At 49.5% G+C, this 27,920-nt stretch overlaps 12 protein-coding genes across 12 annotated transcripts; 6 read left to right on the top strand and 6 right to left on the bottom strand.

Annotated features, from left to right (window-relative positions):
- Positions 1-24: 24 nt before the first annotated feature.
- N7525_000778 (uncharacterized protein) lies at positions 25-839 on the top strand (the record flags this gene model as incomplete). The annotated part of the gene is made up of 2 exons (XM_002562006.2): positions 25-200; positions 257-839. 2 exons carry the CDS (start codon positions 25-27, stop codon positions 837-839), a joined length of 759 nt encoding a protein of 252 aa, XP_002562052.2.
- A 300-nt stretch (positions 840-1,139) lies between these two features.
- On the top strand, positions 1,140-3,419 carry N7525_000777 (putative respiratory complex assembly protein Rmp1; the record flags this gene model as incomplete). The annotated part of the gene is made up of 1 exon (XM_002562007.1): positions 1,140-3,419. The coding sequence occupies one exon, from the start codon at positions 1,140-1,142 to the stop codon at positions 3,417-3,419; it is 2,280 nt and encodes a 759-aa protein (XP_002562053.1).
- Positions 3,420-4,779: 1,360 nt separating this feature from the next.
- N7525_000776 (phosphatidylinositol-3-phosphatase YMR1) lies at positions 4,780-7,011 on the top strand (the record flags this gene model as incomplete). The annotated part of the gene is made up of 2 exons (XM_002562008.1): positions 4,780-5,274; positions 5,323-7,011. The coding sequence occupies 2 exons, from the start codon at positions 4,780-4,782 to the stop codon at positions 7,009-7,011; spliced, it is 2,184 nt and encodes a 727-aa protein (XP_002562054.1).
- A 344-nt stretch (positions 7,012-7,355) lies between these two features.
- On the top strand, positions 7,356-8,386 carry N7525_000775 (40S ribosomal protein uS3; the record flags this gene model as incomplete). The annotated part of the gene is made up of 3 exons (XM_002562009.1): positions 7,356-7,509; positions 7,659-7,972; positions 8,060-8,386. 3 exons carry the CDS (start codon positions 7,356-7,358, stop codon positions 8,384-8,386), a joined length of 795 nt encoding a protein of 264 aa, XP_002562055.1.
- Positions 8,387-9,233: 847 nt separating this feature from the next.
- Positions 9,234-11,644, bottom strand: N7525_000774 (uncharacterized protein; the record flags this gene model as incomplete). The annotated part of the gene is made up of 6 exons (XM_061211673.1): positions 11,579-11,644; positions 11,499-11,526; positions 11,344-11,450; positions 10,706-11,299; positions 10,088-10,668; positions 9,234-10,035 (listed from the first exon to the last, which is right to left on the bottom strand). Exons 1-6 carry the CDS (start codon positions 11,609-11,611, stop codon positions 9,234-9,236), a joined length of 2,145 nt encoding a protein of 714 aa, XP_061070899.1. The 5' UTR covers positions 11,612-11,644.
- Positions 11,645-12,224: 580 nt separating this feature from the next.
- Positions 12,225-13,749, bottom strand: N7525_000773 (alpha/beta fold hydrolase; the record flags this gene model as incomplete). The annotated part of the gene is made up of 2 exons (XM_061211672.1): positions 12,225-13,028; positions 13,075-13,749. 2 exons carry the CDS (start codon positions 13,747-13,749, stop codon positions 12,225-12,227), a joined length of 1,479 nt encoding a protein of 492 aa, XP_061070898.1.
- A 382-nt stretch (positions 13,750-14,131) lies between these two features.
- On the bottom strand, positions 14,132-15,985 carry N7525_000772 (putative capsule-associated protein CAP1; the record flags this gene model as incomplete). The annotated part of the gene is made up of 2 exons (XM_002562012.2): positions 14,132-14,183; positions 14,238-15,985. The coding sequence occupies 2 exons, from the start codon at positions 15,983-15,985 to the stop codon at positions 14,132-14,134; spliced, it is 1,800 nt and encodes a 599-aa protein (XP_002562058.2).
- An 806-nt stretch (positions 15,986-16,791) lies between these two features.
- On the bottom strand, positions 16,792-17,642 carry N7525_000771 (ferric reductase-like transmembrane domain-containing protein; the record flags this gene model as incomplete). Its single annotated transcript, XM_002562013.1, has 2 exons — positions 16,792-17,333; positions 17,390-17,642. 2 exons carry the CDS (start codon positions 17,640-17,642, stop codon positions 16,792-16,794), a joined length of 795 nt encoding a protein of 264 aa, XP_002562059.1.
- Positions 17,643-18,155: 513 nt separating this feature from the next.
- N7525_000770 (protein phosphatase 2A structural subunit TPD3) lies at positions 18,156-20,413 on the bottom strand (the record flags this gene model as incomplete). The annotated part of the gene is made up of 9 exons (XM_002562014.1): positions 18,156-18,491; positions 18,535-18,872; positions 18,940-19,040; positions 19,089-19,233; positions 19,282-19,396; positions 19,449-19,937; positions 19,984-20,135; positions 20,195-20,300; positions 20,351-20,413. 9 exons carry the CDS (start codon positions 20,411-20,413, stop codon positions 18,156-18,158), a joined length of 1,845 nt encoding a protein of 614 aa, XP_002562060.1.
- A 626-nt stretch (positions 20,414-21,039) lies between these two features.
- On the top strand, positions 21,040-23,123 carry N7525_000769 (phenylalanine--tRNA ligase subunit beta; the record flags this gene model as incomplete). The annotated part of the gene is made up of 7 exons (XM_002562015.1): positions 21,040-21,092; positions 21,139-21,179; positions 21,228-21,247; positions 21,298-21,374; positions 21,431-21,554; positions 21,611-22,913; positions 22,960-23,123. 7 exons carry the CDS (start codon positions 21,040-21,042, stop codon positions 23,121-23,123), a joined length of 1,782 nt encoding a protein of 593 aa, XP_002562061.1.
- A 269-nt stretch (positions 23,124-23,392) lies between these two features.
- N7525_000768 (putative cysteine dioxygenase Cdo1) lies at positions 23,393-24,182 on the bottom strand (the record flags this gene model as incomplete). The annotated part of the gene is made up of 4 exons (XM_002562016.1): positions 23,393-23,523; positions 23,571-23,766; positions 23,815-23,886; positions 23,934-24,182. The coding sequence occupies 4 exons, from the start codon at positions 24,180-24,182 to the stop codon at positions 23,393-23,395; spliced, it is 648 nt and encodes a 215-aa protein (XP_002562062.1).
- A 491-nt stretch (positions 24,183-24,673) lies between these two features.
- On the top strand, positions 24,674-26,183 carry N7525_000767 (GTP-binding protein RBG1; the record flags this gene model as incomplete). Its single annotated transcript, XM_002562017.2, has 9 exons — positions 24,674-24,694; positions 24,758-24,821; positions 24,874-24,948; positions 24,999-25,035; positions 25,082-25,152; positions 25,199-25,536; positions 25,586-25,942; positions 25,990-26,110; positions 26,164-26,183. The coding sequence occupies 9 exons, from the start codon at positions 24,674-24,676 to the stop codon at positions 26,181-26,183; spliced, it is 1,104 nt and encodes a 367-aa protein (XP_002562063.2).
- Between the last annotated feature and the right edge of the window lie 1,737 nt (positions 26,184-27,920).

The following is a 27,920-nucleotide window of genomic DNA, read 5'->3' as shown; positions in this document are numbered from 1 at the left end:
ATACAAGAGTACACCTCGTCGCCCATGTCTGAAAAGAGCGTGCTTGGCAAAATCAAACTCAACCTCGCCGAATACGTGGACAAAACTGAGGAAGACGACGGAATTATTCGGCGGTACCTGATGCATGAAAGTAAAGTGAACAGTACTGTCAAGATCGGAATCGCGATGCGTCAGCTAGAAGGGGACCGCAACTTCACGACGTAAGCAAAGTCCCAAACTTCTTTGCTATCCACACTCTCAATGCTAATTATAAAAGACCACAGCTGAAATCCGCTACCGTCTTTGGAGGAATCGCCGGAGTCGTCCAATCCACCGAACAGCCCATCAATGCCGATGAATTTGGCCAGTTGCCGTCTATTGACACCAAGAGCCGGGAGATTGCAGATATGCAAGATATGTATCGGCGCACCTTAGTAGCGTCATGGTCTTCCAGAGCAGGTGATTTGCCTGCTGATAAGTTGGTTGAAGAGTTGTTTGCTGGAAGTTCCTGCTGGAACAACGATGCCCACAATGCCAACGCTGGTATCTCAGCGGGTGATCACCGAGATTCCTTATTGAGCGCAGAGACAGTCCCGCGACAAAGCCGCTCCGGGAAAAAGCTGTCACCCAGTTTCGAACGGCGCCCCAAGAGTACTTCCAGCAATCGCTCACACAGTAGCAACAAGGCCCCAGACTCTCTTGCTGCGCTTGGGCATCAGAAAAAGGGTGGAAGCATTGAGCAGCAGTTGTATGAAGGGGTCAAGGGCCGGGCATGGAAGGCGACAGATACAAATAATGAACTTTCGGAGTTCGATGTAAGAGAGGACTTGCGCAGCTGGGAAGTTGTACCAAAACAATGAATTCTACCTAGGTACCTACCTTTATGCGCTATGTATTAGTAGACGGCCTGAACCCCCTGCTTTGTTAAAAAAGCCTTTTCGCATATAATTGAGAGGGCTCTGAGAGAGTGCCGTGCTACATAGCCGAAGAATTTGTTCAAAGGATATTTCTGTGCACAGTAGATATTACTGCTAGAAGATTGATGCCTGAGGCAGAACTTGATTTCTTATCGCGGCCTAGCGCCCCGATTATCGCCGGAGAAAAGCGATCGCAGGATAATTTGCCTCCTCCATGTTTGCAATAGACCTACTTGTTCTGTCATGCTTCGACGCCCTGCAAGCAACAAGCTGGGGCTTCTGAGCTTCCAGTCGCTCTCATATCGGAGACCACTATTGTCATACCCGCACGCCGTTCTTTCCCGATACCAGAGTAACTGGAGCCGCGATCATGAGGCTTTCGACGGGCCCAATTCCGAACGAAACCGCAAACCGAAAGATAACGGAAAACCTGAAGCAGGCAAATTCACATTGGATGTGGACACTCTTGGGAAACCAGGAGAAATCGTTGTTGTGCCCTCACGTCGCAGCCGAATGTTAAATCGCAATCGCAATCGCAATCGCGACGAAGACCCCGAAAATGCATCTGGCGACACAATAAGCGCCATGTTGAATGAACTTGATGACGAGAAATCTTTACCCAGCGATAAGTCAGTCAAGGAAAGAATTGATGAGGTTCGTGGATCATATCAATTGGGACAGATCTTGCCTGCTGCCGATCTTAAGGCATTGTGGTCAAAATTGGCTTCCTCTTTCACATACAAGCAATTGTCGGATTTCATTTCAGAGTACAACCGCAATGCTGCGATAGAAGAGAAAGGTTGGACATGGCGGCCAAGTAGCTCCAAATCTTTATTGGGAAAGACCAGGGGCTTTAGGGGAAAACCTCGGGCCGCAGAGACGATTGTTCGGAATTGTTGGCAGCTGGTGGCTGATGGCGAGCGTGGCCGGTTGGAATTCCGCATGCCAGCTCAGTTCATATCCTTGCTTCTCCATGCTGAGCATTTTTCTTTCCACGAGCTAGCTAGTCTCCATGGCTGTGGTATTGAAGTCACACAATCCGCGGGCCTGGTATCTCTCACTGGCAAGCGAAATGATTGTGAGTCTGTTCATGAGATTATCGTTGATGCCACTGGCAGAATCCGCGAGGGTGATGTTGGAATCGACCCATATATCCATGGAAATGGAACTAGTCAAGTATTTACCCCAGACTTTTTGGAATGGGTCAACAGCACACACGGCGTTTTTGTGGAACACAAAGTACACAGACCACCACAAAAGATTCTCTATCTTGCTGAGAATAAGTTGGGAGCAGATAATGCGCGAAGGACTTTGAACTTGGCCTTGTCCAACACCACATCACCGTCGGCGCCATTCTCAACATATTTACCTGCTTCGGAGCTTGCCAGTGCCTACAGCTACAGACCAGGAGCCCACGCTTCGTGGTTTGAGCAGCAAAACTTGTGGTTCCGGTGGGCAATGTCTTCCAGTCAAAATGCGGAGGCAGAAAACCTTGAAACTCCTTTCTTCGATAAGCATCAAACACGGCTCTCAGATGAGCTATTGAAGCTTCTCCGAGTTAGTACTCCGCAAACCGGTTCAGTCATCGGGTTGCATGAGTCTGTGACAGCCGTGGTTGGGAAATGCCTTTTTATGCAAAAGCCCTCTTTCGATGAGACGGCCATCAGTCCAGCACAGTTGGGGAGACTGTCCCTTCCACGCGCTTTCACAAACGACATACCATTGGTGTCGCGTTTCATCGACTCACTCACGCCTATCCGCCCAAAGGAGGAGGCACAGCTATATCGACTCCGGTTGTCTCCAACCTCCAACGCAGGATCCCCGCCGGAACTCGAAATTGAAGTGGCTATGAACTCAAACTTGGATGGTGTGGACATCCATAGCGTAAAGGCTATTCTCACCACAAACAGCGTTGACTACCTGCTTCCGGAAAATGGTCTGGATCTGCGTTTCACACGGACCATCTCGCAAGACCTCTTGTATAAGCCATCTTCGAACTCCGAACTCTCGGAAACCTCTTCTGAGCACCTTTTGTCCGATCCTTCTTCTTCGCCACAGGTCCACGAAATGCTGCAAAGCATCAAAACCTCCCTCCAGGGCCCAGTCGTCAGCAGTGGGGCTTCACAGGGTCCTGTTCCACCTCCTATATTTTGCAATATCACTCTTCCCTGTGATCTTGTTCATCAGCCTGCCTCGCAAAAAGTTAAATCCAAAAGGTTGGACGAATCAATGGCAGAGGGCTGCGTCGCTGTCGAATACATGTTCCCTCCACTCAGCGACATTCGAGGTGCCGTTGTCCAAAAGTATAACTTTGATGGACGAGCACTTGACTACCGGTATTACGAGAGCGGTTCGCACCTTGCTGCTCGGACAAATGAGGTCTCTCTGCGCATGGAGATTCCCCAAATTGACTCGGCCGCAGAAAATGACCAATCTGAGCAGCGTGATCATGAGTTCCATTCGTTCTACAACGCGGCGTGTGGTATGGCATTCAAAATCCACGGCAAAAGATATGTGGATTAACATCATGGGTCACTTTTTTTTGGAATTTGTACAGCGTGCATCAACGGCCATCATCACATAAGATGGCGGCGTCTTGGGTCTGTATTTACTGTACATTATGTAAAATATCTACCTGTTTTAGACACGAATTATGTTTTGGGGTTTAATATAGCGTCAAAACTCCCCCCGAATAGACACAATTACCGAGAAATCATGGTTTATAAGCGATAGACTAGCCTGACATGACTGTCGAGGACGACGTAATAGAGGCACGGGGAATTGGCTTGGGCTTTACCATAATTCTTGCTTCGTCTTTGCCAGCGTAGTCAAGATGATGGCAACTATGCGAGTTCTTACAATGGCCAAATTTTCTGGGGAACCCTTTGATGAAGCCGTGCTATGGTCAGTGAGAATCGAGTCTACCACATGTTAGGTAGGTATACAAGTTAGTGTAAACCTTGGAACACGTTCATATCAAATCGAGTTTACCCACGTGAGCGAGGGGCGAAACCATTGCCCTGGAGGGTGAAAGTTCATGTTCCGCTGGCACAGCTGAAGTGAGATGGAAGATCTGGGGAATGTCCTCGAAGGAGGTAAAGAAATTGGCGACATAATTTATAGTCTAGTCTTGAAAGGTAACGTGAAGGCTAGAGCTGGATGCTGGCCTTGGTCGTTGATTCCTGGTTTCAGGGTTTGACTTGCTATGCATGTAAATTGGTGCACATGTGTGCAGCTATTCAAAGCTATAATGGGCCAAAGAATGACTTGACCAGGACGAGGTGTATTTTGTAGACTTCGAATGTTGCGACCTAACTAAAGCCCGTGGATTGATCAGTCAATAGATACCTTTATACTTAACTCAAGTGTTCGACTAAGCCTGTGCATCCCTGAATAATCATTAGCGTAAAGTAAAATCATAGACTGAGATGCCTTTAGACCATTCTATTCTCACTTGAACACACCTACCTAGGTAGGTAGCAAAAAGTGTTTATATGTATACACGGAGAGGAGTTCTACGTAGGCGTGACCTGAGACCCCACAATCAAGGCTCGTGACGTGTAACACCTCTCATCCCAACTACTCCACGCGCCTCATAAATACGTCCAAGGCTGCTCAGGCAGGTGCCCACGTGCTTAGAACTGATTAGTGGCCCTGATTGATTACACGACAATAAAATATATATGCCTATATTGAGTTATTTCACTTGCGATCACTACCGTGCCCTCCGATCCTACTGTTCCCACCGTTCCCACCGTTCCCCTCACCCAACATATTCAGCATGAAGACTATGCGCCAGTGATTTACACGGCATGGAGAAAACACGGATTGCTAAGGTCCGGAGAACCTACCTTGGGCGCCATATACATCTCACTCACTGACCATGTCACTCCAGGTTGAAAATGTGACCTTAGCTCGCCGCGGAGAGCAGGTCGATGGCACCCTTCATTTAACCCCTCACCACCTCATCTTTTCGCACATCCCGCCAATATCCCCGGAAGACCAGATAAAGGGCGTGACAACAAGACCTAGAGAGCTGTGGTTCACATACCCTATCATCGCTTTCTGCACCTTGCGGCCAGCTCCCGCCGCCTCCCGCCAGCTCTCTTCCATCCGCCTCCGATGCCGAGACTTCACATTCGTCTGTTTCTACTTTGTAAATGAGCACAAAGCACGGGATGTTTTTGAAAGTATCAAGCAGTGGACATGCAAATCCAGTCGCATCGATAAGCTTTATGCCTTTAGCTATCAGCCTCCCCCACCAGAAAAGGAGTTTAATGGGTGGGAGCTGTATGACCCGCGCAAGGAATGGGCACGACAGGGCTGCTTGGAGGAAGGAAAGGCATGGCGTCTTTCAGAGATCAATATGAACTACGAGGTATGCTCGCGCGAACCAGTCTAAATGTGTCCTACTAACTCGTCTTAGTTCTCCCCGACCTATCCCGCCCTTATCCCTGTACCTTGTTCCATCTCCGACAACACACTTAATTACGCAGGGCGCTATCGATCTCGAGCAAGGATTCCTGCACTCACATACTTTCACCCTGTCAATAATTGCACCATCACCAGAAGCTCACAGCCGCTGGTCGGTGTCCGCCAGAACCGAAGCATTCAAGACGAGAAGCTTATGTCTGCTATCTTCTTAACTTCTCGATCCGAGCGGCCGTTGGCGAGTTTCTCAGCCACCGAGAAAGAAACAGATTCTAGCAGTCCGGAGATGAGCCAGGTGATGGTCCCCGAGTTGAACAATGCCGAGGAAATCGAGGACGACTTGTTAGCTGCTACAAGTAGCGATCTTGAAGATCATCGCTCCATATATGGCGCACAGCAGTCGAACCTAATCGTGGACGCACGCCCTACGGTGAATGCATTTGCCATGCAGGCTGTTGGACTTGGATCAGAGAACATGGACAACTACAAGTTCGCTACCAAGGCATACCTTGGTATTGACAACATCCATGTCATGCGAGACTCGCTCAATAAGGTGATCGATGCTTTGAAAGAGTCAGATGTAACTCCGTTGGGGCCAAATCGTGACCAACTAGCGCGCAGTGGTTGGTTGAAGCATATTGGCGGGATATTGGAGGGAGCCAAACTGATCACTCGTCAAGTTGGTCTTACTCATTCTCATGTTCTGATCCATTGTTCTGATGGCTGGGACCGCACAAGTCAGCTCAGTGCGCTGAGCCAGATTTGTTTGGATCCCTACTTTCGGACCCTGGAGGGCTTCATGGTGCTGGTAGAAAAAGACTGGCTTTCATTTGGACACATGTTTCGACACCGGTCTGGGCATTTGAACAGCGAGAAATGGTTCCAGATTGAAAATGAACGCATCGGCGGAGACCCCAACCGTGCCTTTGGTGACGGTGGGGGTGCAGGGAAGGCGATTGAAAATGCATTCCTTAGCGCCAAAGGATTCTTTGGTCGGGATAACAATAGCCGTGACTCTTTGCCAGAATCGGATGGAGAACTTCAAAACTATGACTCTGACACTCCTGCGAAGAAGCCTGCTACACCGCGCTCGGGGGTGTCTGAGAAGGAGATAACCAAACCAAAAGAGACGAGCCCTGTGTTCCATCAGTTCTTGGACGCAACATATCAGCTGCTTCATCAACATCCGACGCGATTTGAGTTTAATGAGCGTTTCCTGCGACGACTTCTCTATCATCTCTACTCCTGTCAATATGGCACATTCTTGTTCAACAACGAGAAAGAACGCGTGGATTGCAAGGCCAGTGAACGGACCCGTAGCGTTTGGGATTACTTCCTCGCTCGCCGGGAACAATTCACAAACCATCAGTATGACCCAGTCATTGATGACAATCAGCGCGGCAAGGAACGCCTTATCTTTCCCCGTGTCAATGAAACACGTTGGTGGAATGAGGTATTCGGTCGAACAGATGCGGAAATGAACGGGCCCCGTCCCTCAACGGCACCCAGCGAAATCCCGGAAAGTACGGTGTTGACTGGCATTGAGACTGCAGGGCCAGCCAATGCTGGTAAAATGACTGATGTATCGGGGATGGCAGCTGCTGTTACGTCGGGCGTATCTAAGCTTGCGTTCCCAGCGGAGCGCACCGACAAACAAACCAAGTTAGAAGTGGAGATGCAATGAACCTGGGGTAATCAAAGGAATCGGGTGATATTTCAAGCATTTACACAACTTCATTTTATGCATCCGTGTTGAGACGACCATAAAGTGATTCGTCCAATGACGTTGGAGTAGTTAGATGTAAAATTACTGCCTTATTGCCTTGATCTTGCCTCAAAGATAAGGTGACGACGCTAGGACGAAACAGGAAAGACGCCGGCAAGCGAGGGTTGAGCCCTGGCCCAAACGGGCAAGCAGCCCTAGTCCCGAAAAATCCCCACTAAATAATACACTTTCAGAATTGAAGTCTCTCGACCACGATCCCCTCCGTCGACAACCCCGATTCCACCACCACCAGGAACGTCAAAATGGCCGCTGTTCAGGGAGCTATTTCTAAGCGCAGAAAGTTCGTCGCCGACGGTGTCTTCTATGCCGAGCTGAATGAGTTCTTCCAGCGCGAGCTGGCCGAGGAGGGCTACTCCGGTGTGGAAGTCCGTGTGACTCCCACTGTCACCGACATCAGTACGTCAAACCCGAAGAACCAATCTATCGTGTGATCGCTTGAGAATTGCTGGTGAAATTGCCTGGAAAAGAGGTGGAAGAGAACGATTTACGATCGCGATGGGATCTGCGGAATTCGAATGGGGATTTGATACTAACGGGCTTTCCAGTTGTCCGTGCCACCCACACCCAGGAGGTTCTCGGTGAGCAGGGTCGCCGCATCCGCGAGCTCACCTCCCTCATCCAGAAGCGCTTCAAGTTCCCCGAGAACTCCGTCTCCCTCTACGCCGCCAAGGTCCAGAACCGCGGTCTCTCCGCTGTCGCTCAGTGCGAGTCCCTCCGCTACAAGCTCCTTAACGGTCTTGCCGTTCGTCGTGCCTGCTACGGTGTCCTCCGTTTCATCATGGAGTCTGGTGCCAAGGGTTGCGAGGTTGTCGTGTCCGGAAAGCTCCGTGCCGCCCGTGCCAAGTCCATGAAGTTCACTGTACGTCTATGCCAGGGAAATTGCATCCGACGAATCGATCGCAAAAAGCCAGTTTGGGAGGAATATTATGGCTAACGCAAGTAACAGGACGGTTTCATGATCCACTCCGGTCAGCCCGCCAAGGAGTTCATCGACTCCGCTACTCGTCACGTTCTCCTCCGCCAGGGTGTCCTCGGTATCAAGGTTAAGATCATGCGCGGCTCCGACCCCGAGGGCAAGGCCGGCCCCCAGAAGACTCTCCCCGACTCGGTCACCATCATCGAGCCCAAGGAGGAGCAGCCCGTTCTCCAGCCTATGAGCCAGGACTACGGTGCCAAGGCTATTGCCGCTCAGCAGGCCGCTGAGCAGCAGCGTCTTGCCGAGCAGCAGGCCGCAGAGGCTGAGGGTGGTGCGGAGACTTTCGCTCAGGAGTAAATGTTTTTATCTACATTAGGCCCGGCTCTTCCTTTTCCTTCCATCTGTCCTAACCTAACCTGATACTCTACCTCACGCAATCAAAATTACATGACCTTCAAAGCCATTTATCCGCAATTCTATAATTCGTATTGGCCAATACAGAGGAGGTCCCTTGGAAGGTGTTTGGGATCTGGTACACATTGGCCAAAAAGAAAGGCTTTGATTGCCATTGAACATCAGACATCCTATACTGGAATCGAAGCCTCGAGATCCGTCCTCTGTTCTGTTCGAGTTCCTCGATCACCAAGTGCCTGTCCGACTTTGTACTATGGAGCTATTGATGTAGTGTCGGCCTTCATTCATTGCATGTGGGGCCGGGACTGGGGAATTTGGGACTAGAACGTATTTATCAAGTCCTATGACAGGCTCTTTGGCAGAACTAGTCAATTTAAAGCCCTGAAACTTCCTTGATACCTTCCGATGGCAATTCGATAGCATCTGTTTGTTCTTCTATCATAAACACATAAGCTACAAGCGCAAGAAACGAAAACAGTTGGAAACCCTAACCATGTATCCTTGTCGCTGTATATAGTTCTAATCGCAAAGGAGGAATCGTATACGCTGAACTGAAGAGTACGAAGAATTCAATGCTCCGTTCAGTGTCGCTATTATTATTATTTGACAACAAAAATATCATCCAAGAAATTCCATACATTATTCATATGCAAAAACAACATGGAGTACATGTCCTTTCTAATCAGGTTCAATCATAAAACAAATCGAATCAGATTATCCAAAATCCAAGAAAAGTAAAGAAAGGGATGAGTACTGTCAACGCCCACGGTACGAGGCAGCGGCAAGCCGACTAAACAGCAGCTCGGGATGCTCCAAGACCTCCGAGTGCCGACGATGCAGCTCCTCGAGCTGAGCCAGGGGATTCTGTAGATCGCCACAATAAGTACGTTGCGTTGAGGAGAGAAGAGAACACATCAACCGTGACACCCACCCATTCCTCCTGGCTAGGCACGCCCTCTGCAGCAGGGAGGGCGGCTGTACCGGAGGCCTCATCCCCGTAGCTAGTGCGGTGGACTGGGGCCGGCGTTACGGGCAGACTGGGGCGCTCGACTTCTGTCGGGAAGTCGGTGATCTTGGTGCTGGGGCGGAAGCCGGGGGTGGGGGGTGATTTCCCCGGGCTATTGGAGTGGGCCCCCGGGCTTGTCGCTTGTGATTTTGTGCACCGCGCTTGGATTGTCTCAATGTAGCGCTGGATCTCTGGGTCCTCATCCCAGGCGTTGGAGCGGGTGTATGTTTGCCATGATTCGGCACTGGGTTCGAACGGTACCCGAGTGTAGGAAGGTGAGGGTCCGGGAGGGGCTGACTCGCTTGGGATTGAAGGTTGCTCCGGTTCATCAGATATCACGGGAGCTCCCACCAACTCCACAGGTGCCTCCTCGGCGAAGACGCGGGTGGGTTTTGGAGCATGACGCTCCCAGGGGAAGACCGTGGAAGGTTTGGGCTCCGGTTTGGCTGGAACCTCATACCACATGTTTTTCGGTGCCTCGGGGTAGGACGACGGGGGTTGGAATAGATGCGTGTCTTCCGACATATTGTAGGTTTTCTGTTGTAAACTGATACCTTCGGGTTTCGTGTTGACCGGTGGTGGCCCACTGTGGGATATTAGCACTGGAGACGATAACGAGGGATACACTACACTCTCACCGTGAGGGATCCCACTCGGACCTTGGCGCCTCAAAGGTCGGAACCTCTGGAACCGGAGACGGGGGCGATTGGTATTCGATGACTGGAGGCACCGGCGCCAGCGGCTGTGGTTGGTGAATATGGCCATCGGGGTAGTGTATCTGTGTCTGCGCCTGAGTCTGGTTCGGGGACTGCATCTGTGTCTGGGCATGTATCTGTGTCTCGTACGTTTCGTGGCTCACTCGGAGCGCGAGAGTGATTGGCGCAGGAGGCAATGGCGAGACAAATGTTGAGATATGCTCCTCTCCGCGAACATACTGCGGTACCATGCTCAATACAGGCACAGCAGCATGGCGTACAACAGTAGGAGCAGAATGTTCCTGGTGCGGTTCTGGGTGGCTGTGGTCGACTGGCGGTATTTTGTGTGATTCATCATCGAAGCTCGCTTGTTCTTCAATACGGTAGGGCTGCTGTTCAGACGTCGGCTGTGTCTCATGAGGAATGGTGCTGTCATAACGAGGGGCACGGTCATGTCGAGGGGTATGGACTTGGTCACCTTGGACCAATGCCGTCTCTTCAATCTCAACTGGCGCGCTCGGTACCTAGAGATGTCAGTCGAAGGTCTTCATGATATTGCACATCACTTACAGATGGCAGACGATAATGTCTGTCATAGACAGCCCACCACCGGCCTAGAAGCTGATTGTACGGGGACTCCAGCGGAACAATCTGTCTCGGCATATTCCACGGCTTCCGCGCACCAATGAAATGGATAAGACTGATGGTACTCTGGAAATGCTTGTACGCAGGAATGTACTGGTAATTGGCACTTGGCGTGCAGTTATACGTGAAGCTTAGCCTATGCCAGTCCCGGAAATGCATGTTCAGCAGCCCCTGGTCGGCGCCATCGAAGCTGATACCTCGTTGGGCGAGCGCTCTTAGTGCATAATAGTCCTGCAGATTAGGTCGGAGAACCATCATTCCACTATTAAAGCAATCCGGCCAACCAACGTCAGGCGCGGCAGCAAAGTCTGCTTCCAGCGATAACAGTTCGTCGGGGGCTCGGAGTGCTACGACATCACAATCAATGTATACGACCCGCTGATATTGCGTCAGGCGCCAGAGCTCGATCTTGGTGAATGTGGCAATCAGGTCTGGACGGTCCATGAGCCAGAGGTTCGCCGGTGTATCGTTTACCATTGAGCTCACTGGGATCAACTCATCGTAGACGGACTAATATGTAAGAAAAGGTATAGTTTGGGGAATGCTGTACGTACCCTTAGTTCGTCGATGGTGCTCGATTGTAGTCTGTCTGGCGTAAATAGCGCCACCAACCTCGCTTTTGTACCATTGTCGCGTAGGGAATGGGCAAGGACCATAGCACCTATAAATATTTAGAGTAGTTCCACATTCCATATAAATTGGAACCTACCAGGAAGGTAATTGTCACTCAACAGAAGCTGTCCCAATCGTTAGTTGACACCATAAGCATAGGAAAGGGGGGTAGCATACCGTGCAGTAGACTGCTCCTCCATTGGAATTCATCACGCCACAGTTCCAACAGCAAAAACAATGATCAGACAACCGATAGATTCTAGGACAGAGAAAAAAAACGAAAAGAAGAAGAGTGGGCTATATTTAACCTGTCAATTGCCAATGACAGTTCGGACCGGTAGCGCGATACACCGACTGTGGTACCTGGACCGGACGCAGATTCGAGGGGGGACGAAAACAGGAGATATTTTTCTTTTCACAGCATGTTGTGTAAAGTTGAAGAGCTTGAGAATGAGATTCTTAAAAGCAAAAGGACAAAAGAGCAAAAGGCCGAGAGTAGGCAAATTAAGGTCAAAGCTCCCGAGGGGGAAAGTGCCCAGGTGGAGTTCGATGTTGTCTTCTTCCCCCCACTCGGGTAAATCATCTCCATTCTCCATCGGATATGTTGTACTTCGTACATTTCCTTCTCTTCTCTTCCTCTTTGTACATACATATCCTATATTATATGTTCTTGATATCTCTACAAATTTATACGGATCATCCCTTCTAAATGGTCTAAGTGAAACATCACCTTCACCCTAACCACTTTAGATCGGGTTACCCCCTCCCCCGCAATACGAAAACGTTGAATATCAAAGTTGTCCAACATATTGCCTATGTATGTTTATCGTGAAAAAGTGACCTGCACACCAGGGTACGATTCAGTGATGACCGTGCCAAGATCCCCCTCTTCGCCTTGAGCAGCCCATTCAGCCGCGTTGATCAAAGCTGTACCGCTCTCACGTTCAACCGGAGTCCAGTGTCCAGTACGGGGAAGCAGCATAATATGGGACCCATGCACCAAGTAATCACCCATCCCATCAAGGCAGATTCTCTGGTCAAGGGCAATATCATCCTTGCCCCAGAAAATGGTCGTGCTAGCTTTGAGAGTACCAGGGGGACCTTCATCGAACAGTCCACCTCCGGTACTCGCCAGTCGCTTTCCGGATGCAATGCTGTGCAAGCTAGCAACCGTCTCAGCGGACTTGACCCAGCGCGCTGTCGCCGCCCGATCACGGTAATATCCCGCCATGTGCATGACATGTGCGAATGCGCGCTCGCTGACACTGGCGGGATAGGTATCACCGCTGGAAGTTTTGGTGTCGGATTCTGCGGCGGACGGACCCATGGTACTGGCCATGGTATTGGCTATGTCGAGGGGGGTATATTCGTCCTTGTTGAACGAGGCGAGGTGGCACTTTTTCAGAAACGACTGGTGGCCTCCGGATAGGAAGTAGCAGACAATTGGCGTTGGTAGCTGCATGGCAAAGATATAGCCGGATAGAACAAGTTGGCGGGCGAGAGGAATGAGGGTTCGGAGTGCTTGCATCAGCGGGACGCGCGCGTGCAGTGGTGAGCGCCAGGCGTTACCGAGCATTTTATTGGCCGAGAAGAGCAGACGGCGGATATTAGATTCGACCAATTTCATCTAAATCGTTAGTTGAGAAAGGATATTCACCGGTGTTCTGACATACGGATGGTCCATTGGACAGGATGAACCGATGCGCCAGGGACGGAGCTTCGGCAGCGAGACGCATGGACAAGACGCAACCCCAATCATGGGCGACGATTATGGTTCTCTTCTTGTTGCTTTCGTTGCCCGAGTCCACACCATACTGGGTCCGCAGAGTGACGATCAGCTCTGTCAATTTCTCCAAGACATTTGTTGCATTATATTCTTCCAGGCTCTCTGTTCCTCCGTACCCGGGAAGGTCAATCGCAACGAGCGAAACGACCTCTTGCAGACCGGGATCTCTGATAATGTGTCGCCAGATCGCCCAGCTGTCGGGAAATCCATGGATAAGAATGACCAATGGTTTATCGGACTTGATAGCTTCCGGTGTATTCGGGATATCGTTACTGACAAAGTGGAACTTGAATCCGCTCTGCAAGGTTAGAACCTGGTGAGAGAGACCTTCAAATGCTTTAGATAAATCCCACAGGCGGGCGCGAGCTAGAGAGTCAGCAAAGAACTTTCCATTACGGTGGATACATAGCTCACCAAGCTGTAAGTCTCGTTTCTCGATTTCAGTGGGGCGTTTTAAGTATGTGCCTTTCGCGAAGGCAATCAGGCCATAAGAAACGACTGTGAGGAAGCCGTAGACATAGACGGCCGCGCCGACCAAGGCACGGGATAGCGATTTGCCCATATTGGAATGATCGTTGAAGGAGTGAGGAGTCAGCTTGTAATTAAATCTACCTATAGGTAGAGCTGGGGCAAACGGAGCTCGGTCCGTAGCGTCACGCCTGAGTCAGCGATATAAAATCACCTGGTGACAGCGGGTACCTACATGAGGTATGTAAGTACGGAATATCCATGATTTAGACCATTTAGATAGTTAAGATACAAATTCAGGAATGCAATCATATTATACTGTAAACTGTAGGCAGTTTAACAGCTTTTCTCAATGGCAGACCGAACGCCATCTCCAGATGCACAAATATTATTGGTAGAAAACAGTCCGAAGGAAACGGGGTATTAACAGACAAAAAAACAAAAAGCCATCATCTCGTCGAAAGAATATATACAGATCAAAGAACGAATCCTAGTTGTTCACGGTTGTCATCTACCAAGCGACCATACCTAAAAAAGTGAGCAGGTTAGCAGAATTCCCTTAAAGAATGACGAGGTACTTACTCAAGGAGTAACCGGAAGAACCAAACCTCCAGATCTTCATTTCGTAGGGTCTGCTGTGCCCAGCGTTGGCCCTGGTTGGCGATTTGAAGAGCGGCCTTTTTGCCCTCTTCTTCGGAGGTAAAGTATCGCATGCTCTCAACATATTCGTTGCCTTTCAAGCTGAGAGGGACGTAATGTACCCAGGGCTTTAGCCACTCGTCGTGCCATTCGCGGAAGATAGCGATCTTGTAGACAAAGCTGTTGCTATGCAAGAAAGCGTGGAACCGCCCGCTAAAAGCGTTGCCGTCGATGTCGACTAGGAACTTATGCGCCCACGCATCCTGTTGCCCAGCCTGCTTGAACACTCCAAAGTATTCAGTCTGCGCATTGCAGTCATCCGGGTCGCACTGGCCGATGAGGGTGAACTTGACATCGAACGAATCACGGTAAGCGTCACGGTTGGTGACCTGGGAAACCCAACTGTCCCCCTGGCGAGCGAGAACTTTGGTGGTGCCTAAGCCGTTGACATTATCGACAAATTGCTGTCGGTGTTGTCGGCGCCAGCCACCCGCGCGCGAAAACCCACCGGTTGTGGAGCCACGCCAGTACATTCGGTCGGACTTGGCTTCCCACGCATAGTCTTTTGCAGGATTGTAGGGGACCTTGTCGGCCCAGTACCAGGGACTCGGGTAAATGATGTCCTGGAAGCTGGAGATCTTGCTCTGCGAGAAGACGGGGAACAGGTCGTGGACGACATCAAAGGCGTTGGGTCGATCAAAGAATCCGTATGTATAGCGGAGAGAGGGGGTATTGCAAATGTCAGAGGCCGCCGTGGTATTGTAGATGAAGCCGAGTTCGCCATACGCATAAGGATCAACGTCGTCGGAGGGGTCTTCGTCGAGTGAGCGCGCTGGGCTGTCAACTGGACAAGATACTCGGGAGTTTGTCCAGGTCGGTTGGTGTGCGAAGCGGTTGAAACGAGTGGTGCGCACCTCGTCGATGCGGTCGCCTTTGTTTAGGTCTGAAGCACGTGGGGACCACGCATTGGTCGGCGTTCTCTTGAATGCTGCTGGAATAGTAAAGTCCTTGGCTTTCTGTACCAAACGCTGGAGGTCTTCGCTAGGGAGGATCACGCGCGGCTCGTCGTGGGTGTTGAACACCAGGTCCATATCGGGCAGGTATTTTACAAAAGCTCCCATCATACCGGCAGTAGCGTCTCGCTGCCACTTGCGGTCGTCGCCCCCTCCATCCGTTAAGGACACCTTGCCGTCGCGAATTAGAACGCCGAGCACCGCATTGTCAAATCCAAGTGTCTCGCGTGCCCGTTCGCGGATCGTCTTAGGTTCCACACCCCAGAAAGGGAGGAGGGAGTGGTATATGGAGTCGAAATCATCAACGAGCTGTACATTTTTTGCCTGGGCAAACTCGAACCACTTGTCGAAAAATGGCGGCGGGTGCATATTATAGCGGCGCTTGTATTCGCTCACGGCCTCGGCCAGGGTTTTCGATTGCCGTGACTGCGCATGATCGAAATCCTTTTGAGCATTTCCAATCAGACGCGTGATCGGGTGTTCCTTCTCGGGTAGGTATGTGTTCTGCCCCGCATGGAGCTGGGGGTGTTGTATCGGTTCGGGAGGAGGCAAATCTATGGGATGCTGCTCTGGGGCATTCGATGATCGTAGTAGTAGGAGAGAAAGACAGGCAAGAACGCCGATCGCAAGTAATACAATCAGCCGTTGGATGCGCATGCTGCCATTGGGGAGAGGCATGAAGAAGGGGAGAGAGACCAAGTCTTAAGGAGGGTTTTCCATGAGTCTAGAATTGACCTCGGACTATTCACCTCCAGGGCTGATCCGCCAAGCCCTTTCTAACGTAATCGTCACAACCGATGTATTGTCAGTTACAGGGTTTAAAAGAGACAAGGACAAGGACTATCAATGATATTATAATATAGTCTTTTATTTGTGTGGCCCCCAATTCTTGAAGGGGTCAATGTACTAGGTAGTATGTGGCGTTGCCCGGCTGCAGGGGCCGCCATAATCTATCCATATACGTGTCACCAGAAGTACTTTGACATTGATGTACATTGTCCTACGGAAAATCAAGGATATTTGCAATATTGGTAGATAGAAAGATATTTTTTAACCCACTGAAGCAGTAGTAGACCTGCCCATTCTCGAATATATATCCCAAAGAGTTCATTTCATGTAGATATATGTGTACGATATATATAGTCCGTACCCCTTGATCTCTCAATTCACTTTTTGTTGCTTCTATCACAAGGGGAAAACAAAAAGGGGTTAAATTTCATACATGTAGATCGATGTTCCCCCAGAAACCAAGATCTAACCCAGTACAAAAACGAAATATCTCACAAATTACTGTTTAATCGGACCTTGGGAGTAAATAAGCCATTGACGCATGCTATTTCCCCCTGTCAATGGGCCTCATGAACGTGTCATGCTACGGAGTAAGTAAACTTATATATGACATCCCTAGGATTAATACTAAGATGTTGACCAATAGAAAAGACTTTAGAAAGGACCATCAGACATGGTATATTTCCCAGCCAACACTAACGTAGTGCCCAAGAGCACAGCCAATTAAGCACAGAAGCTGCTAGAGTCTGCAAAATGTACTGCTGCGCCTGCTTAACATGAAAGTAAACCGCGACACACAATACTACCACCAAAGATACATGACCAAAGTAGAACATCTTTCTGCGTTCTTGAAAGGTTCCCTGCACAAGCCAAGCCTGGAGCCCCTTCTGGGAAGCAGGCCGCACGAAGAGAACGAGCAGCACCGCCAAGAATATCGCGACGAGGCCACATTGAACGTCCAAGTCTCGGACTCGCTTATAGAGCAGTATACCAGATTCAGGATGGCTGGATTGCACGAAGAACAGCGTATACAGCGCGGCGTGAGCCAGCAGAAGAGAGACAACCGCCCGACCAAAAAGACGGTGGTACGGCGTCAACATTGGCTGAGGGATACCGGTCAGAAGAGACAGTACAGATGATGCTGCCGGCTGAGAGACGTATGCCGGAGACATTAGAACCTGCAGTGGCAGTTGGGACAGGCCAACTCGACCCAGTGCTTTTGTCAAATGGAGATAGTCTAGTATCAAGTGATATTAGTTCGTTCCTTAAATCCACTGGTTGACAAAGACATACCATCACCACTGTTCCATATCGAAAGGCTTAAAAGCCATAGTAGCCACAGCCCGCAGACAATATACTGTCGGGCCTTCCCAGAGACCAGGCCATTCCACCTAGTGGTTGATTTTGAAGAAAAGCGAAAAATTCGAATGGCGACAATGACGACAATAATTGACCATTGTGCATAGCACCCTCGAAGATCAAGCATCTCCCTGCGATGCAGCTTGTCATCCTCGGAGAGAGAAATGAAATGGTACGGCCACGACATGGCGACTGAAGAACAATATAAATGATGTTTTGTAGAATCACAAGTCAACTGACCTGCTGGTGAGATGCAGCGCGGTTCAAAGAGGCATGTTTAGAATGTTGATATTGGTCTCATAAGTGTATTTGATATGCCCCAGGACACTGAAAAGCAACGAGTCCAACCATGGATGGATGTACACCCTGGCCCAGGTGCCCAGGTGTCGCTTTTTGCTGACAAATGAAAGTCGCGATTGGCTCCCGAGGTCCACTCCACGGCTCTCAGCTCCAGCACCCCAGGCTATCTTAAGGTCCTTTAAAATCTATGTCTCGTATGCACGTACTCCACCATAGATAAGTTAGTATGTACGTGGGATTATATGCACCGAAGATCTTTAGTTGCGCATTTCCTTTTGACTACCTATGGCTAAGCACCATGGAAAACCTCTACATTAAAACGCCTGAAAGAAAAGGACGTTTGGTTATTCTCTAACCTGACAGGATGCCTTGTTGTGTATTGGCTGAACAGTTGCATAGTTCAAGGAGATGTCTGCATCTCATCAGGATTGCCACCAGCAGTTGTAGCAAAGTATCGGACATCCACATCGTCGTCCTCCTGCAACTTCTCCAGGCTGGGCACAACTCTTGACTGAATCAACTCCAGGCTCTGAGGTGATGGTGCAATAGACTCTTCGGACTTCTCCACCTCAACCAAGGTCTTATCGGCCGGCAGACGACGCAGCGTGGCGATAAGAACGGCGTAGGACTTGGCGACGTTGAAACGGATGTTGGGGATTTCATCCGTCACTAGGCGTTCCAGGATAGGGAGGAGAGAGTTCTCAATAATTTCGAGGTTGACAACAGGAGTAAGAGTCTAATAATTAGCACTGATCGGTGTAGTAAGAGGCGAAACTTACAGAAACAGCAAAGCACGTCGTCATGCGGTAAAGATAGTTAGGATGTTGACCCATGGCCATCACCTTGGGAATGATAGAAGCTTTTGACCACTCCACACCGAAGACCTCTGTCAGTTTCTTCAGGTTCTCAGTGGCAGCCTCTCGGATGGAGAAGACAGTGTCTCCGAGCCAGCCCATGCAAAGGTCGCTCAGCTGCTCGTCAAAGAACTCAACCCCAAGTTGACTGGCAAGGAGTGGAATATATTCAATGATAGCAAGGCGAACACGCCATTGCTTATCCTCGGCCAGTTGAACAATGGCGGGAAGAAGAGACTGGGAGAGAAGCTGGATACCAATGACTATAAATAAAAGGTTAGAAGGCATACATTAAGGGTAAAGAAAAAAGAGGAATCAAGGAACACTTACCTTTGTTGACTTGCTCGAGCTTCGAGATGATGTGCAGTCGGACGTCGGGGAATTCATCCTTAAGCATCTGGAGGAACATGGGGAGTAGGTGGGCAATAGTCCTGGAGGGTCAGCACATGTTATTGCGAGCATATAGACAGGATACTTACTCTTCCTTGCCCAGGATAGGCGCGAGCCCGCTGATCTGAGTACCAAGAGAAGCCCGGACGTGCTGAGAGGGGTCGGAGACAAGGTCTTCAACGCTAGTCATGATCTCATTGAGGAGGGTGTCGCGATCGATCAAATGGCAGAAGCCTGAATGTGTTAGTCGTGTACCAACTATAAACCATTGGAGCGTCATACCAGGAATTTGGCCAGCAATTGCGGTCCGAACCTCGGCCTCTGTATCTTTGAGGAGCTTGACAAAGGCAGGCACCATGTCACGGGTGACAACCTCTTCGTGGACAGCTTTGGCAATCTGCGTACATCAGTTTCGTCCAATATTTGGAAATTCAACAAAGGGAGTGTACCTTTTCATATCGATCAGCAACCATGTATCGGACTCTCCAGCTCTGATCCTCGAACAGATTCCGCAGCGATGTCAACAAGACGCCGTGGCTGGGTTGCTGTTCTTTGGGAATTTCCTCCGCAATTGCAATAAGAATGTCAACGGTAAGCAGACGAACGCTGTCCTGATCATCGCTCGCCAAGTATTGGAAGAGGGGAATTATTTCATCGATGACGACCTGGCTTTGCATTTCCTTGACAAACTTGGCAAGATTGTTGGCCGCCTGTCGCCGCACCATCGGGGTTTCATCGTGTACCAAAGCTCCAAAGTGCTGTCGGAGGCTTTGTTGCAACGGGGTAGCCTTCTTGTATGGCGTGGAGTAAAGGCCAGTCGCAGAGACCTTCGAGGTAAACCAGTCTGCCTTTGACAAGCGGAGGACTAGCGGGACGAAATACTCCTCAACTTGGCTCTCCGAGAGTTGCTCGCATACTTTGTTGAGAGATTCAACGGCCTGAAACGTCAGCATGCGTCTCAGAAACTTTCAGCTGGTATGGTACCTTCTCCCGCACCAGCGGCTCCTCGATAGCCGCCAAATTCTCCAGCGGGGAGAGCAACACGTGCCCGTATTCCGGACCCCCGACATATTCTGTAAAATTGCCCAGCTCTTCGCTCAGCGCAGTTAAAACCTCGTCCTCGTCCTCGACGGAATCTATCGCTGTTAGACAGGAGTGCCAGTCGATTGAAAGCTGGATTGAAGGTGGGACAAACCATCAAGAAATGGGATGAGCTCTTCCCGGGTTCGGTCGGGTCCTAGTGCGAGCGCGATCGTAGATAGACGGTGAATAGCGTTGAGTCTGAGAAGGACATCGTCGTGCTAAACAAATGTGAGCTCAATATGGTCTGCATGAGCAGGGAAAGACCTACCTTCAACTCGTCAATGAGCACGGCGATGGGGTAGAGCTCATCGTTCTCGTTCTGGCCCTCCATTGTGGATTTGGGTATGTGTTAGGGAGACGCGAGGAGTCCCGCTTCTGAAAGGGAAGAGGGTGGTGTAGGGCCTGACAGCGATTCGGCAGAGTGTAGGAGGCAATGGGATGGCTGATAAGGATTAGTTCCGACTTCGCGAGACGGCAAGGGGATGGATGGTGGTAGAGTGAGGGTGGGGTATTGGGCCGCATGGACACCTTCAGCAGAAGCATACCTCGACGATTCAAGAGTACCTTGCTCAACAGCGAATTAATAGATTTTGATTCAAGTTCGTCAAGAGAAAAGAAAAAAGCCCCCTTCGATGATGCAGTAACCGGAGGGCAAGTTGAGCTTTGAGTGTTTACTGGTGTAAATTACATACTGGCGGTGTGCGCATAAACCTTTTAATATGGAGGGGAATTACCATACCGGTACCATCGTAACAAAAGAGGGGGATCTGTGGCGGTGGTGGCTTGCGGGCAGAATTTCCACCAGCGCAAGAGTCATCCCAAGACTTTGTGCACCAATCACTACTTCCTGAATTTCTGTACGGACTTTCCACATATTCTGTCGGAGTCGCTTACTTGGGCTTCGGTCTGGTTCACCGTACATTTCGCTGATTGACACCAGAATTCGCAACCCCCACCATGCCCACCATCTCGGTCGACAAGGCCGCTCTTTTCCAAGAGTTGGGCAGAGAGTACGTCTCTAGATATTGTCATTGAACCCTACTGATATCGCTGCAGGTATACCACGGAGGAGTTTGATGAGCTGTGTTTCGAATTTGGTGAGTTGGCATGGGAATTCCTTGCGGGGCATGACTGACTTTGAATAGGAATTGAGCTCGACGAAGATGTACATCCTCCGAAAACCCGATCATACAGAACCAATGCTGATGATTTCAGACCACAAACTCAGACCGTCCTATTGTCGATGGAAAGCAAGAACCTCCGCAACTGAAGATCGAGATCCCCGCCAACCGGTATGCATGACGCCCGAAGAGAACAAACGGAAGAACGCAGACTAAGAAGAGATTAGATATGACTTGCTGTGCTTCGAGGGCATTGCGCTTATGTTGAACATCTTCCTGGGCCGGAATCCCCTGCCCGAGTACAAATTGACTCAGCCGGCACGGATGGAGCAGATCATTGTCAAGGAAGATGTCAGTACTTCAACACCTACTCTGGTCAGGTGGAAGGGCCGCGCTGACCAAAACAGACCACGAAAATCAGACCCTACGTGGCTGGTGCTATTCTGCGGAACATCAAGTTCGACCAGGCTCGTTATGCGTCCTTCATTGCTCTCCAAGACAAGCTCCACCAGAACTTGGCCCGGCAACGAACTCTCGTATCAATCGGTACCCACGATTTGGACACCGTCAAGGGTCCCTTCACTTATGAGGCTCTCCCTCCCAAGGATATCAAATTTACGCCACTGAACCAGACTCAGGAGATGGATGGCGAGGAATTGATGAACTTCTACGAGAAGCACCAACAGTTGGGCAAGTACCTGCACATCATTCGTGACTCTCCAGTCTATCCAGTCATCTACGACTCCAACCGGACTGTGTGCTCTCTGCCACCCATTATCAACGGCGATCGCTCGAAGATCAGCCTGGACACCACCAATGTTTTGATTGAGATCACAGCTCTCGATAAGACGAAGCTGGATATTGTGAGCAAGATGATGGTCACCATGTTCTCCCAATATACCTTGGAACCGTTCACTATCGAGCCTGTCGAGATCGTGTCTGAGCACAACAACGAGACTCGCGTCACCCCCGACATCGCTCCTCGCACCGCCGAGGCTGAAGTCTCGTACATTAACCAGTGCTGTGGCTTGAGCCTCAGCCCCGCCGAGATCTGTACTCTTCTCAAAAAGATGGCCTTCCGCGCCAAGCCTTCGACGACTTCCCCAGACATCATCAACGTGGAAATTCCCCCAACCCGTGCCGATGTTCTTCACCAGTGTGATATCATGGAGGATGTGGCCATTGCCTACGGCTTCAACTCGCTGCCCCGTGCGTTCCCGAACATCTCCGGCACAGTCGCTCAACCTCTCCCCATCAACAAGCTTTCCGACATTGTTCGTGTGGAGACTGCCATGGCCGGTTGGTCAGAGGTATTGCCGTTGATCCTCTGCTCGCATGATGAGAACTTTGGCTGGCTGAACCGCAAGGATGACGGAAACACCGCTGTCAAGCTGGCCAACCCCAAGACACTTGAGTTCCAGGTTGTCCGTACCAGCCTGCTCCCAGGTCTGCTCAAGACAATCCGTGAGAACAAGCACCACTCTGTTCCCATGAAGATATTCGAGGTCAGCGATGTTGCCTTCAAGGATCTATCTCTGGAGCGCAAGAGCCGTAACGAAAGACACTTTGCTGCCGCCTTTTACGGTAAGACTAGTGGATTCGAGGTTGTCCACGGTCTTCTTGATCGTGTCATGGCCATGCTTAAGACCGACTTCCTCGCTGAGGGCGAGACCCCCAAGGGTGATTCGTACTATATCAAGGAACTAGACGGTGTGTACCCACTCGAATCCGACTGAAACATTTGCTAACAGTGTAGATCCCACATACTTCCCCGGTCACGCTGCTTCCATCCACGTCCGTATTGGCGGCAAGGACAAGGTCATTGGCTCCTTCGGTATTTTGCATCCTACTGTGCTCGAGAAGTACGAGTTGAAGTACCCAGTCAGCAGTCTGGAGCTGAATGTCGAGGCTTTCATGTAGAGCAAATGCCTACAGATTAGTGGCTGTTCTTTTGATTAGGGTTATGACCAAAAGTCCAAAAAAATACATAAATACAAATATCACAGTAAAAGGCATGAAAAGGATATATAATTGAACATCAAGTACAAAAGGGGGTATTCAAAGGGAACAGGCTCAGCTACCAAAAGGGAGTTTCAAGCCTTATGCTCGTAGCTCCCGCAGAGGTAGGTCAAGTACAAGGTGAAACACCCCCAACAATGTAGCGCTAATGATAAAGGGTATCGACAAGACTACTTCTGTCCATCATCAAGCCGCTGGCCTCGGAACGAATAATAGTTGGTCTGCTTGATATGCCTGGCCTTGCCAGTCCGTTCATCATAAATGCTGAATCCATGGATTGCGGCGTTGGGTGGTGTGTAAACTGATTAATTAGCCTAGCTCCACTCACTTTCACAACAGATAACATACGATGGAGAGAGATAGCAAAGTTGTCCTGGTCCGGATTGGATATCCGATGCAGACCAAGCTTGTCAGACATGTAGGTGACCTGGTTTTCGCCGTAGGTTGTTTGCTTGGTGAGCTGTGGTGGTGAGCTTTGACCATTCTTGATCTGCTCCTGGTCGGGCCATGAGTATAGATCTTCTTGCAGTTTGCCTTTTAGGATCTATTCCAAGTTAGCTTTTACCTATCTGTCAAATCGAAGAGAATATACCTTCATCACGCAGTGTGCATTGGCATGGTCATGGATTGTACTCCCTTTCCCCGGGCTCCAGACGAGAATCAACTGAACGAGTCAGCTAAGCAATCGTTGAGGGGTGACAATTGCCATACCAAATTACTCTTGCCGTTTCCCTCATCAATCAGGTTCCTCGTGTATGTCCTACTCGCGTCGCCCAATGCGTATGGAGCCCATTCGTCTGAATTCGAAATGTATTTCTCCATCAACAGTTGTATCTCCATGGGATCAACATCGCTAGAATCCAGACCCGAGCTTGGACCTAGCACAGAACTAAGGTCCTCCACGAGCTTCTCGAAGGCAGGTTTCTCGGTAGTCGATTCGGACCCGTTGAGGAATGGCATGATGAATACGGTTTGTGCTGGGCGCAATTGGGATGAAGTCTATGTAACAAGAGAGCGGTATCGGAAGTTGGCCGAATGACGAAATCGAGAGTGTATCCACCACAACAGAGATGCAAGCTAGGATAGGGGCTCACATAAGAGGTGTATTGTGTATTCCCATCATAAAACTTGAGACCAGGCAGAGTAATCCAACGTTAAACGACCTCGGGAGTATGTAGTTACCCAAGAATTGGCCTTGATAGCGATAAGATATGATGCCTCAGGCCGTCAATGACATATTTGCCCTCGTCGCCTTAGGCGCACACCCCGCCCTGACTAAAAACTGCGGTGCCACAATCCAAAAGATCCACGGGTCGCGAAGAGCATTTCTCCTTCAAAACTTGTCGCTCAACTTCCTGGTTCTTAGCGAGGGACACATATTAAGTCCCTTGGTATAGGAATCTCAATCGTTTCTTCTATTGATTTTTTGATTGCTGGGTCAAACCGCAAAAATGTCGACTACTATTGAAAAGGTGAGTGCGGTCAAGATTTTTGAGCATAGCACCGAACAGGTTACTAACAATGCTTCTGTACAGATCAAGGAGATCGAGTCCGAGATGGCTCGGACTCAAAAGAACAAGAACACCTCGTATCATTTGGGTACGCGCACACCGACGACTTTTCACCGATGACGTCTTCTGACAACACGCAGGACAACTGAAGGCGAAGCTTGCTAAGCTCAAGCGTGAACTTCTGACCCCGACTGGAGGCGGTGGTGGAGGTGGATGTGAGTACTCCAGACCATGGACACTATGCTAGATGCTAACCTGAGATTAGCTGGCTTCGATGTTGCGCGTACTGGTGTGGCCAGTGTGTAAGTTCCCCGAAAAGATCGCGATCGCATACGCTTACAAGTGCAGTGGCTTCATTGGTTTCCCGTCCGTCGGCAAGAGTACACTGATGAATAAACTGACTGGCCAACATTCAGAAGGTTCGTTCAGACCTCCCCGGCAAACGATTTTTCTAACACCGTCTAGCCGCGGCCTACGAGTTCACAACCCTCACAACTGTCCCCGGTCAAGTGATGTACAATGGTGCCAAGATTCAGATTCTCGATCTTCCAGGAATTATCGAAGGTGCCAAAGATGGCAAGGGTCGTGGTCGACAGGTTATTGCGGTGGCCAAGACTTGCAACCTCATTTTCATCGTCCTTGATGTGAACAAGCCATTGGTTGACAAGCGAGTCATCGAAAATGAATTGGAGGGCTTTGGCATTCGCATCAATAAGAAGCCTCCCAACATTGTGTTCAAGAAGAAGGACAAGGGTGGTATCGCCATCACAGCCACTCAGCCATTGACTCATATCGACCACGACGTAAGATCGGTTTCTCACATAGTGTTTGATGAGTACTAACATATCCTAGGAAATCAAAGCTGTAATGGGCGAGTATAAGATTTCGTCAGCCGATATCTCCATCCGATGTGACGCCACCATTGACGACCTGATTGATGTTCTGGAAGCCAGGAGCCGCAGCTACATCCCCGTCATTTATGCGCTGAACAAGATTGATGCTATTTCCATCCAAGAGTTGGATTTGCTGTACCGGATTCCAGACGCCTGCCCAATCAGCTCGGAGCATGGATGGAATATCGACGAGCTGCTGGAGATGATGTGGAAAAAGCTCAAGCTGCGCAGAATCTACACGAAACCCAAGGGCAGAGCGCCCGACTACACAGCACCTGTTGTGCTGCGTTCTTACGCATGCACAGTCGAAAATTTCGTAAGCATTCGCCCTCACCCTTTGAAAGAATCATACTAACGAAGCAGTGTGACTCCATTCACCGCACAATCAAGGATGATTTCAAGCACGCTATTGTGTATGGTCGCTCAGTGAAGCACCAGCCGCAGCGAGTCGGTCTTTCACATGAGCTTGCCGATGAAGATATCGGTAATTATACCAACAGAAAAACGAACATGAATTTCGAAGCTGACCAGCTATAGTGTCGATCGTCAAGCGGTAAAGGATTTATGTCAACTCCTTGACCCTCATAGCCCGAAGCGGCGAGATGATCCAAGCGCTGGGGTGGTCTGTGCCAGCATGTCTTTGCGCCTCTGCGATCTGACAGTTGGGACATCCGTAAGACGCCGGATCCGAGCGTAGTTGGATAGACTCGTTCACGGCAACACAATTAGAGGGGAAGTCATTTTATTGTACCTTTTGACATCAAGATCAGCACTGCCCAGGCGTGCTGATCTCTAGTGTCAAGGTATTGAGTTGATTCGATGAACTCGAGTTACGCTTCTGTTCCACAAGCCCAGGGGCACACACGAGGCGAATACCTATGATATTCTTGGCACCTTCGGTTGGCCCTCGAAAGCGACCAGTCCATATTGTTATGATTACCTTTTCCTTTTTTTCAGGTTCTTTGTCCAGCGCAAAAGTTCAGATATTTTATGGCATTCTTTTATGTCTTGAAAATAAAACCCATTATAAATGAACGGTCTGCTACAACATGTTCCAAGGAGAAAGCCACAAATTGCCATTCCCATATAAAAGAATTTCCATGTCAGACTAATCAGACATCCTGGTCGAGTCGTATTAGCTTGAAAATTGATGCAGCATCATGCGACTCCTTATCGCCTTGTACATAACAGACTCTATGCACAGATCCGAGGACGCCTGCATGGACAATTTATTTCGATGACGTTCCGATTGGCATGTTCCCCTTGCCATTACTTCCCGTCCTGCATACTTAGGTAGTATGTATCCTTGTCAGTGATTCCAGTGTTTATAGGATTTTCGCCTGATGATTTCTTTGTTCGCATTGCTTTTTCTCTCCTATTTATTTATTTGTTTGTTTATTTTAACTTTCGACGCTGACGAGTCAGACCACAAAAGGCCTAGGCCTCGCTGTTTGCTAACGCCGATCCCAATATATCTCTCCGTAGCTGTCAGCTCGAAAGCTCCGGGAGAAAAAAAAGAAAAAGAAAAAGAAAATCGAACTCGATAGCTTCGACGGAAGAGCCGGAAAGGTAATTATGGTGTGCATACGGAGTCTCTCCATACTCCATAATCTGGCGCAAAGAAGGGCCGCGACTCAACGCATTGACCTACTGCTAATAGCTTAACGATGATCATAACGGGGTCGCGTATACTCGAAAACCACGAGAGCTTCGGGTTGTAACTATTGCATGTTTAATAAACACGGCACTGCTAGTCTGGCTTCCGATAGGTCCAGGGGAGTATATTACCCAGTGAATGATAGAGGAGGATTAAAATGGATCTGTCAACTGACTAGCACGTTTTTCTTTTCTTTCTCAACCTCTTAGGTCTTAATCTCTTCGCTTCTTTGCTGCATCTACTTTCCGAAATTTGAGAAAAAAAAGTACAGATCTGCGCAGGATTGACATGCAAACTAACAAAAAGTTTTCAACCAAACAGAAAAAAGCAAAAAGTGAGGCAAGGTACAAATGGATTTTAAGAAAAAAGAAGCGGTGAATGAGAGAGATATTGGTCGAATGGCGAACGTTTATCTGATCTCCCATCCACCCTGTACTATACATGGTATTACATTCTGCCCAATGGGGAGTTCTTATAGCCTACTGAGACTGGTACGCTACGGAGCAGTTCTTATGAACCTCTGCGGAGACACAAAACAGTTCTAGTGAGGTGGAGTATCCGCAAATCGTCGATTTAGTGAAAACGAGAAAGGGGACTGTTCACGATCTGGTCTGTTCTCAGATGCAAGATCGGTATT

The sequence above is a fragment of the Penicillium rubens genome (genome assembly GCF_028828025.1).
Source record: "Penicillium rubens strain IBT 27055 chromosome Unknown utg000001l_segment0_segment0, whole genome shotgun sequence".
Taxonomy (NCBI): domain Eukaryota; kingdom Fungi; phylum Ascomycota; class Eurotiomycetes; order Eurotiales; family Aspergillaceae; genus Penicillium; species Penicillium rubens.
This window is presented reverse-complemented; position numbering and strand designations above follow the sequence as displayed.